Source organism: Balaenoptera physalus (genome assembly GCF_965194825.1).
Source record: "Balaenoptera physalus genome assembly, chromosome: 13".
NCBI classification, from domain to species: Eukaryota; Metazoa; Chordata; class Mammalia; order Artiodactyla; family Balaenopteridae; genus Balaenoptera; species Balaenoptera physalus.
In genome coordinates, this window is record NC_138892.1 from 107,827,419 (window position 1) to 107,838,425 (window position 11,007).

General features: G+C 49.4%; 1 protein-coding gene across 4 annotated transcripts in view; it reads left to right on the forward strand.

Moving 5' to 3' along the window:
* Window positions 1–10,664: 10,664 nt before the first annotated feature.
* CECR2 (CECR2 histone acetyl-lysine reader) overlaps window positions 10,665–11,007 on the forward strand; it is a 154,469-nt gene continuing 154,126 nt past the window's right edge. For all 4 annotated transcript variants that reach the window (XM_082420839.1, XM_082420840.1, XM_082420841.1 and 1 more), the window contains exon 1: window positions 10,665–10,947. In XM_082420839.1, the coding sequence (XP_082276965.1) occupies window positions 10,822–10,947 (126 nt within the window). In that variant the 5' untranslated portion in view covers window positions 10,665–10,821. The remainder of the gene's footprint in view (window positions 10,948–11,007) is intronic.

Consider the following 11,007-nt stretch of genomic DNA (forward strand, 5'->3'; position numbering starts at 1 on the left):
CCTCAGATGGTGTGTCGCCCCCATTCTAGCCTCAGTCAGAACTGCCAATGAGAAATGCAGCACTGTGCCCCGTGTGACGGGGTCTGGGGTGCAGACAGACACTCGTGGCCCTGCAAAGGGATTGCTGATGTCGATTTGATTTTCACAGTTGACCACCCAGCCTTTAGCTAGAAAGCCTGGTTGGGATTTGGGTTTCCAATGGGCGTGTCGCATGGACCCAGAATGGTTAGAGATGCCTTCCGAGTTCCTAACCTCAGCTGTAACAACTGTGCCAGGAGATCTGTCTTTTCTGCATTAACTGGGAAGCTTGCTAACTCCTGTTGTTTACTAGCAGAGACGTGCCTTTAGATTAGAATGTTTTTTGAGGCCATCATATTAGCTAGTGTTTTGGTGGCATAGGATAGAAGTAAAGCCAGTTTCTGCAAGGTCTATGTTTTACCAGGTATGTCTCGTTCTTTGGCGTGACTAAACCTAGCAGTGCAATCACCTCCGAATCTACACCACATGGTAGTTATGATGGGGCCTCTCCCCCTGGAGTTCCTATTCCCTTCAGACTTTCAGCCAAACAAAGGCAACAACGTCACAAGCTCTGCTTCCTAGTGAGGCAGGTGACTGGGGAGGCTTGTGAATTTAAAAAGTAATGAAACCATAAACATAGTAGATTTGAAGCTCTAGGCAGTTCTAGGTTCTCAACTCTTACAACTGTGCTTAGAACATAGTAGCTGCTCAATAAACATTTCATTGACTGAGGGCCTGGAGCAGTCAGATTAGGAAACCATGTTAATCTCACAGTTTTATTCAAGAAAAGTAGATATTTGGTTTTCTTATCTTTCTTTTTTTTGGTACAAGAATGAGGTTAGCTTAAACAAGTAATAATCTGACCTTGTAATAAAATGAACAGTATTTATTGTAATTGTTGAAGGTTACTCTAGACTGTATACATGTTTACTCTTTATTCCTAAGAAATAAAGGTAATAAGCAAGGGAAGCTAATTTCCATATTCCTCTTTTAAAAATACACCCAGGGACTTCCCTGGTTGCGCAGTGGCTGGGAGTCTGCCTGCCAATGCAGGGGACATGGGTTCAATCCTTGGTCTGGGTAGATCCCACATGCCACAAAGCAACTAAGCCCGTGTGCCACAACTACTGAAGCCCATGCACCTAGAGCCCGTGCTCCGCAACAAGAGAAGGCACCACAATGAGAAGCCCGCGCACCTCAGTGAAGAGTGGCCCCCACTAGCTGCAACTAGAGAGAGCCTGCACGCAGCAGCAAAGACCCAATGCAGTCAAAAAAAAAAAAAAAACCACTCAGATCAAGAAATCCAGTAAAATCGATAGCTAGTGGGAAGCAGCCGCATAGCACAGGGAGATCAGCTCGGTGCTTTGTGACCACCTAGAGGGGTGGGATAGGGAGGGTGGGTGGGAGGGAAGGAGACGCGAGAGGGAAGAGATATGGGGATATATGTATATGTATAGCTGATTCACTTTGTTATAAAGCAGAAACTAACACACCATTGTAAAGCAATTATACTCCAATAAAGATGTTAAAAAAAATAAAAATAAAAATAAAGCTTAAAAAAAAGAAATCCAGGACTTCCCTTGTGGCACAGTGGTTAAGAATCCGCCTGCCAATGCAGGGGACACGGGTTCGAGCCCTGGTCTGGGAAGATGCCACATGCCACGGAGCAACTAAGCCTGTGTGCCACAACTACTGAGCCTGTGCTCTAGAGCCCACGAGCCACAACTACTGGGCCTGCGTGCCACAACTACTGAAGCCCGCGTGCCTAGAGCCCATGCTCTGCAACGAGAAGTCACCGCAATGAGAAGCCCATGCACTGCAACGAAGAGTAGCCCCAGCTCGCTGCAACTAGAGAAAGCCCGCGTGCAGCAAGGACCCAGTGCAGCCAAAAATAAATAAGTAAATTAATTAAATTTAAAAAAAAAAAAAGAAAAGAAATCCAGAGCACACCAGTAAATGGTTTTTACAGTGATGGCAACTAAGACACTCTTCACCCTTTCACTTTGCATCTTGTTATTGAAGGGGATGATGGGTACTCAAAATACGCTGTATAAATTAAATGAATGGGTGGGTGGGATGAATTGGGAGATTGGAATTGACATATATACACTATTGATACTATGTATAAAATAGGTAACTAATGAGAACCTACTGTATGGCTCAGGGAACTCTACTCAATGCTCTGTGGTGACCTAAATGGGAAGGAAATCCAAAAAAGAGGGGCTATATGTATACATATAGCTGATTCACCTTGCTGTACAGTAGAAACTAACACAACATTGTAAAGCAACTATACTCCAATAAAAATTAATAAAAATAAATAATTAGGGACTTCCCAGGTGGCATAATGGTTAAGACTCCACGCTCCCAATGCATGGGGCCTGGGTTCGATCCCTGGTCAGGGAACTAGATCCCACATGCATGCCACAACTAAGCGTTCACATGCCACAACTAAGGAGCCCACGTGCTGCAACTAAGGAGCCAGCAAGCCTCAACTAAGGAGCCCACCGGCCGCAACTAAGACCCGGCACAACCAAATAAATAAATGAATGGGCTCATGCATACCCTGTTAGAGGGAGATTTCACTGCTATTATAGGACACCCCTCAGCTTGTTCAATTTTATGTGCCCAACTTTGCAGCCTGAAGTGATATTCAACAGTCAAACCAATGAAGCACTAAGTAGATTCCTGGTACCCAATGAGAGACCAGGGGAAGACAGAGCTCCCCATGCTCAAGAAGATGATATTTGTTCTAATGTAATACACATATATCAGATATCTATCTATCTATCTATCTATCTATCTATCTATCTATCTATCTATCTTACAGTCCTCCCCACCTCCATCTCAAACATGTGGGCACAAAATATAAATCAACAGAGAAAATAACTCACTTGGGACCTGTCCAGATAAATCGGGAAGTTCATGTTTTTAAGGAAGTGCATCACTTTGGGGTTGAACAGGTTTAAAAATAATGAAATGAGAGCTTCCCTGGTGGTGCAGTGGTTAAGAATCCGCCTGCCAATGCAGGGGACACGGGTTCGAGCCCTGGTCCAGGAAGATCCCACATGCCGCGGAGCAACTAAGCCCGTGTGCCACAACTACTGAGCCTGTGCTCTAGAGCCCGTGAGCCACAACTACTGAGCCCATGTGCCACAACTCTGAAGCCTGCGCACCTAGAGCCTGTGCTCCACAATGAGAGAAGCCACCGCAGTGAGAAGCCCGTGCACCGCAACGAAGAGTAGCCCCCGCTTTCCACAACTAGAGAAAGCCTGCACACAGCAACAAAGACCCAACACAACCAAAAATAAATAAATAAATTTATTTAAAAAAAAAAAGAAATAGATTTTAAGCTGTGAATGAAGACAGCCAGCTGTGTTTCTCACCACTTCAAGATACACCTTCCTCATGCAGCTCCCCAAATGCTCCAGCCCACGCTAGATACATTCCACTCTGAACTCTTCTCCAAAAGGAGAAGATGGACTGGATGACTTCTTAGAGCCCTTTATAACTTTCATATTATACAGCACACTTAGGCGCCATACCACACAGATAATCTTATCAATTGCATTAGAAACTCCTTGAGGCCAGAGACTGAGTTTTCTACCTAAACACATGTTTCTGTGTCGAATGGATCAAATTGGAGAGACAACACCGGGCCGGCTAAGGAGTTTGAGGCCAGATGTACACAACCTTGGGCACTTTGTCAACCAAAATAATGTGACCTTTAAACTGAGTAGGGAAGGTTTGAGGCCAAAGGGATGACACAAGGAGCTAAAATAATTAAAAAGGAAATTTAAAGAAATTAAGGATTGTAGTCCCTTTGAAAAGAGATTAAGGGAAGAACTCATTAAGATTCACCAGCTTCTGAATGGCTGGGAGAATTGAGATGCTACAAAGCTATTTGACCTGGTGTCAAGAACAAGGGGAGATGCCACAATAAGATAGGCCAGAGATGGACACGCCAGGAATTCGGAAAGGAATTTCAGAACAGAACAGCATAAACACGGACTGAGCAGCCCGGAGGCAACAAGATTCTTAGACACTGTTCCTAGAAGACAGCTGAGGAAGTGTTTCAGCGGCCAGTAAAATCGGGCGAGGTTCTGAGTCCTAAATCAAAGAGGGGCCCATGGTAGAAAGGACTCCCGCCCGCGCCCCTTTCAGTCTCCCCTGTTGAGAACCAGGTTAGCTAACATTTGCAATAATCTCCTTAACGGCTGCATGTGGTGTTAGAACGGCGTTTGCTAGGATGCAGCCGGAGCAGACAGAAGCCATCCTCCGGAGATGGCAGCCTCTCCTCTCCTCAGGGCTGGGCTGCATGGAGCCTTCCCGGCGGGTCGGAGGGTTTCCAGCCTGACGCTGCGGTTTCCTGGCGGTAACAGATTACCAGCCTTAAGGTCAAAAATAAAGAGAGTGGCTCACGCGGCCCTGGTCTCAGGCAGCCTGGCAGCTGCTGTGCAGGCGCCACAGTCCCGGGAACAGGGCCCACGCTAAGGAGCTTGGGGAAAGGTGTGCACAGGTAAAAAGGGGACCCACGTTGCTTTGAGCATGGTTTCCACTTCAGTCTGGCTTTTAGGAAGGGTAATTAACTGGAGGAGCCTCTGGAAATGGAGGGACATTTACACAGAGCACAGCATGGTCAGCCAAAGAATTTCTGACCCATTCTCTATGCGCTGTGAATCCCTGTAGAGATTTTTTTTTTTTAATTTAAACTTTTTTTTAAAAAAATTAAACTTTCTGCCACGTCCTCTCCCAGTCAACTCTCTCCTGTTGCCTCTGTCACCTTCTTCCCCATCCAGTGGCCAGCCCCTCCTTCTGGGTCCTCACTTGTGAAACTTGCTTGCAGAATATTCAAAACTGACAAGCTTCCCACGGAAGGTGAAGGGAACAGAATGTGGGAACCACAGGCTCCAGGGCAGCTGGGAAGGAGAGTCGGGGCAGAAGCTGGATGGCTGCTGGTAGAGGAAGGGGACCTAAGATAAGCACCAGTGACAGGAAAAGTGACATTTTATCTAATCTCTTTGTAACACCTTTTGTTCACTCACTGCCGAGCTGCCCTCTATACCAGGGCAGTGTTGCTGGCCTTCAGCTGAAAATGATGAACATTTACCTGTGTGATTTCATTTGTACAGTACTTAGCTTGGTGTCATGTGACATGAACTTGATAATATTATGATAGTTGCCAGAAACCAAAAGCCTAACACAATGAAAGGGAAAAATCAGCACTGGGGAAAAGAATCTCAAAAAATTGTATAGAAATCACTATAAAGCAGAGAAATGAAGTGGAAATAGAAAGTCAAGTTTATATGAAACGCTTGAAAGTAATCATAAAATTAGGTGGTTAACTAGATAACACAGTAATAGCAACCACGCTGACACTTTAAAAATTATAATCTTCCACTACCGACCTTTTTTATGGTTAACAACATATGTTATAAATAAACTACAGGGATATATTGTACAGCATAGGGAATATAGCCAATACTTTATAATAACTATAAATGGAGTATAACCGTTAAAAATTGTGAACCAGGGGACTTCCCTGGTGGTCCAGTGGGTAAGACTCCACACTCCCAATGCAGGGGGCCTGGCTTTGATCCCTGGTTGGGGAACTAGATCCCTCATGCCGCAACTAAGACCCGGCGTGGCCAAATAAATATACAAATAATAAATAAATATTAAAAAAAGATTACACATTACAATTATAAAAAAAATTGTGAACCATTACGTTGTACACCTGTGACTTATATAATATTGTACATCAACTATATCTCAATTTAAAAAATGCTACATCCTAAAAAAATATGTTCAGAGAGTAGTGTTTCCTGTGAACATATTAGTAACACACACATATGTTTATTTCACAAACACTTATTTAGGACCAATTATTTGTAGCCTGCTCTAAGGAGGACAGTCCATGGGCTGTTCCCTAGGGAAGAGCTGGGATTTTTTCTTGGTGAAACCAAGCATACATGAAAGACGTAGGTTGGAAAATGCTGCCGTAGGCCAGAGTGTTCAGGGACACCTGCCTGGAGGTGCAGGCAGAGGGAGGGTGTGGACCTGCCGAGGCTGGTGATCCAGAGGTTCAGAGTGGTCAGGGGAGTCCTGGGCACGTGGGTAACCGCAGACCTGTCTGCCCAACACAGCATCCACAAGCCACAAGTGCCCAATGGAGCACCGAGACACGGCTGGTCCTAACTGAGATGCGCATTTAAATGTAAAATACACACCAGATTCCAAAAAATCTGGTATGAAGAAAAATGCATGTAGAGTATCTCACTGATATTTTTTTAAAAATATTTATTTATTTATTTGGTTGCACCGGGTCTTAGTCGTGGCATGTGGGATCTAGTTCTCTGACCAGGGATTGAACCCAGTCCCCCTGCATTGGGAGTGTGGAGCCAGGGAAGCTCCATTGGGTGGTCCATTGGGATCACCAGGGAAGTCCCAATTTTTCCTTCACTCTTTTTTTTTTTTTTTTAATCTTCTGGCCATGCTGAGAGGCATGCGGGGATCTTAGCTCCCCAACCAGGGATCGAACCCACACCCCCTGCATTGGCAGGGCAGAGTCTTAACCACTGGACCGCCAGAGAAGTACCTCTCATGGATATTTTTAATACTGATAACACGTGTTGAAATTATAATATTGTGGGTATACTGGGTTTAAGAAAACATTAAATTTACCTTCTTGGAACTGAAGCAGTTCTAAGAAGATAAATCCAGCTATGCTGGCGAGACAGAGGAGGTTGGGGAGAAACCAGAGGAAAGAGAACCATTAGGAGGCTTCTCAAATAGGGAGATGAAAGGACCCAGGTTGGGGTGGAGACTGGGGGTGTCAAAAAGAAGTGGGGGTACTTCCCTGGTGGTCCAGAGGTTAAGGCTCCGCGCTCCCAACGTAGGGGGCCCAGCGTTTGATCCCTGGGCAAGGAACTAGGTTCCGCATGACACAACTAAGACCCCGCGCAGCCAAATAAATAAAGGGTGTGTGACTTGAGGAGAAAAATTCAGAGCTAGTTTTCCTCCTTCCTTTTAACATGTTGAGTTTAAGGTGATGGGAAACATCCAATTGGCATATGGGGGAAATGACCCTGGAGCTCAGGAGAAAAGCTAAGCTGAGGATGGATTCGTCTGCACTTGGTTGAATCTGCGAACGCGGAACCACGGATACGGGGCTGACCCCACTACACCATTTTATAAAAGGGACTTCGGTGACTTTTGTTATCCGAGGGGGTCTTGAAGTCAATCCCCTGACAATACGACTGTATGGAGAAAGGCATGACCTTTGAGACTGCCTGAATGAGGTCCAGGAGGGAGAAAGCTGAAAGGCAGAGGAAGGAATGAAGGAAGGTAAGCAAGTCGACACCAGGCATTTAAAGGAGTTCTGAATTTCTTATGGTTTTATGTCATCATTAAATAATCAAATTCATCATTTAATTGCTGTGTATTAGGGAGGATTCCACCCGTGCGCCCCCAAGTCTAATCTGGTTGAGAAGACTTCCCCAACTACAGTAAAAGATTTAAGTGGCACTTCAATTAAGTAACAGAAAGATGACCCAAGGAGGTGGTTGATAAGTGAATCATACGAACTATGGTTTCTTGAGTCAGAGTACCTGGAGAGATACCCCCAAGCTAGGGTGTTTCAGGGAAGCCATACGGAGGAGGTGAGTTTTGAGTGGGTCATGATTGGAGAGGTTGAGCTGTCTTTGCAGGCAATTGAAAGGGCGGGATCAAAAGGGAGGAGCAGGAAGATCCTGGCAGGCGAGTGAACCAGTTTGGCAGGAGGGAAGGAGTCACTGGTTGGATGAGGTGGGGGTGGGGATCGCAGGTGAGGCTGGGGAGGCAGGTGGGAGCCAAACTGTGGCTTTAGTAAGACTTGAACGGACTTTCACGCTCAAGGGAGAGTCATAGGGTTTTGAGCAGGTGAGTGACATGATTAAATTTAAATTTTAGAACGTTAATCTGGCTCTACTTTAAAGGTGAAAGCTATAGGGCTCAGGGACCATTAGTTCAGCCCCTCCTCGCAGGTGAAATGCATACGTGAGAGATTAAGCCTTTTCTAAGAGACAGCCAAATTTCCTGGCTACTAATATAACTCACTTTCCACAATTTCTAAAATGTTAAAATTAGCCTGACTTACAGCCCTCTGTGGGAATAGGTACACTATGGAAGGCAGCTCTCTACTGAGACAGGAGGCTGTGTGTGAGGGTGCGCTAAGACTTTGTGAGGTGCCTGGACTTCAGGTGTGCAGACAACTTAAGTGAGAGAATAATGGTTCTGTGTCACTCCAGCTCCAGCTGGGTTCCTGGGCGGACACGAGGAGCACTCAGGTCAGCGTGGTCAGGCAAAGGGGTGGGAAGGGCAACTTGAGTAGCAGAGAGAAGCAGTGTAATCCGCCTGGATGAACAGCTAGATTTGAATTCTAGTCCTGGTTAGCGGGGCTTATGGAAGAAACCACACTTTTGTCACACCCCTTCCAAGGTTCAAATAATTGTTTTTAGCTGATCTTATAGAATTTGTATTTCCCAAAGAAATGGTGTTAGAAAACGGTGGTTAGTTTCCTAGATCATCCTCCAGGAACCTATAAAAATCCCATAATAGCCGAAATTACTGCATATTTTGCAAAGAGAAACACAAATATTTTTTGTCACATTAATTAATAAGCGAAACAGGTTAGCCAAACTAAGTATTGTGTGTGTTTTTAAGGGGAAACATTTAATTGGAAGATGATATGGAACTGAAGGTGGCGGGGAATCTGGAAGAGAATTTCTTTTGGCACTTCCAAGGTCATCTGAGATTCTTCCAATGTCATCTGAGATGAACAGCGCTGGCTCACAAACAGAGAGAAAGGGAAAGAAAGTATGAGCTGTGTCTTCTGGGAACAGGATAGGATACAACTGGTGTTTGGAGGGTGAGGAGTGGGCGGGGCTGGAAAAGGCGTGGGAGGCAGCCCTCGGAGTCCGCGGGAGAAGGGAGGAGACCGGTGTCTGGGGAGGCACAGAGTTAGGGATCCATGTCCCAGGAGGTTAGGCGGAAGCCGCGCGGGCGAAAGGTGGGGCAAACGTTGAAGGGTTCAGGGTATCGGTTCCAACAGAGCAGGAGGGAGGGGTGGGTGCAAACGCGAGGCTCTAGCTGGAGCCCCAGCGCAGGGAACCCCGAGGAGATACAGAAGACCTCTGGGCTGGAGGGCCAGGACCGGCTCTGGCCCGGTGAGAGCACAGTGGACCAGAGCTAGAGAAGGAGAGAAAGAAAGAGGCCCGCCCATGTGGACGCCGAGGCAACCCTCAGATGAAGAAGGCAGCCTGGGGGCGAGGGTGCTGAGGAGGGGCCCTCGGCCACCACCAGGGCTCCCCGCCTCCAGGACAGTCTGGCTGGATTCCAGGACCGGCCCGTGGTGTGGGGAGAGTAACCCAGTCTTGTCACCTTTCTCCTTCCTGCTATGTGGTGGCCTAGGCGCTGCGACTACCAGGCTGGCGGCCGGACCACGGAGAGGCAGGGAAGGAGGACAAGGATGAAGGGCAGAGGGAGGAGCCGGAAGGCGATCCGGGAAAAGGGGGGAAGCAGAGGCAGGAGGTAATGGATTAGAAACAAACGTGAAGGGAAGCAGGAAGCTTACACAAAAGAGAGGGAAAGGTGTGCAAGTCAGGCTGACCCGTGGGGAAATGAAGACGGACAGGGGAAGAAAGTCCCGAAAACGTCTAATTCAGGTGTGTCACCCTTCCCACACCTCAGCTGTCAACAGGGCATCTGCCGAGGAGCCGCTCGTTCAACACACAAAAATGCAGCCTCTGCTCCTGGGGGCGTTTAGATATGGGCTCATTTTGGTCAAAGATTAAAACACACGGTAGAATCTGAAGGTGAATTTTAAACCAGCCAATAGTTCCAGGTAATAGAAGAGCAGAACTGCGTAAGCTTGGGGCAGGGGGCGGGGGGGAGGCAGAGTGAGCCAGTGTTGGATGAAGTATTTTCTTTCATGAAAGATACAGTTAGATACACATTTTAAGATTTTTCTTTTAATGCTGCCTTATAAAAACAGAACAGGTTACCAAAATGACGGGAATAAAGTGAGGGAGAGAATTATCCGGAGGCGCACTCCACAACGCCCCAGCTGAGTGCGGCCACCGCGCGGGTTCCGCGCCCTAAGGTCCCCGCGTGGATTCCCGAGCGGCCGAGCCGGGGCCGGGACGGGAGCGCGGGAGCCCGGTGCCCCCCGGGCCGGCAGGACGCGCCCGCAGCGCCCCGCGCGCCCCCGGGCGTCGCACGTGCGCCTTCAGGCGTGGTCTCAGCCGGCCGGGCGGGCGGGGGCGGGGGCGGGGGGCAGGCGGCCCGTGGGCTCTGCCCGGGTGCGGGGTCCGCCCCCTTGTCCTCCCACCTTCCCCTTTCCCCTCGCCCTTCCCCCTTCCCCCTCAACCGCCGCCCCAGCCCCACGTGCGCGCAGCCCCACGAGGCGCCTCCAGCCCGCCAGCTTCCGAGGGGCGCGACCCCCAGCCACGTGGGGGCGGGGCCCGGCGGGGGCGGGGGGCGGTGCTCGCCCGCGGCCCCTCCTCCCGGCCCTCGGGCGCCCCTCCCCCGCCCGTGCGCGGCCCACAGGCGGCGGGCGGGGGCGGGGGCGGGGTTGTTGTTGTGCCGAAGCCCCGCCCCCGCCCGCCCCCGGCCCATCTGTTCCCCGCGGGCCGCGGCGACATTGTGCGGGCTGGGCGGCCGGGCCGCCGCGCGATGGGCCCGGGGCAGCCGCCTCGGTAGCTCGGCCGGAGCGGCGCCGGGAGCGGGCGGGCGGCGGGCGCGGAGGCGGCGGCGCGGCCGGAGATGCGCCCCGAGGAGGGCGGCGCGGCCGGGCTGGGCGAGCTGCGCTCGTGGTGGGAAGTGCCGGCCATCGCGCACTTCTGCTCGCTCTTCCGCACGGCGTTCCGCCTGCCGGACTTCGAGATTGAGGTGCGCGGGCCGGGCCGGGGTCGGGGGTCGGAACCCGGGTGGGCTTCGGGGCGGCGGGGG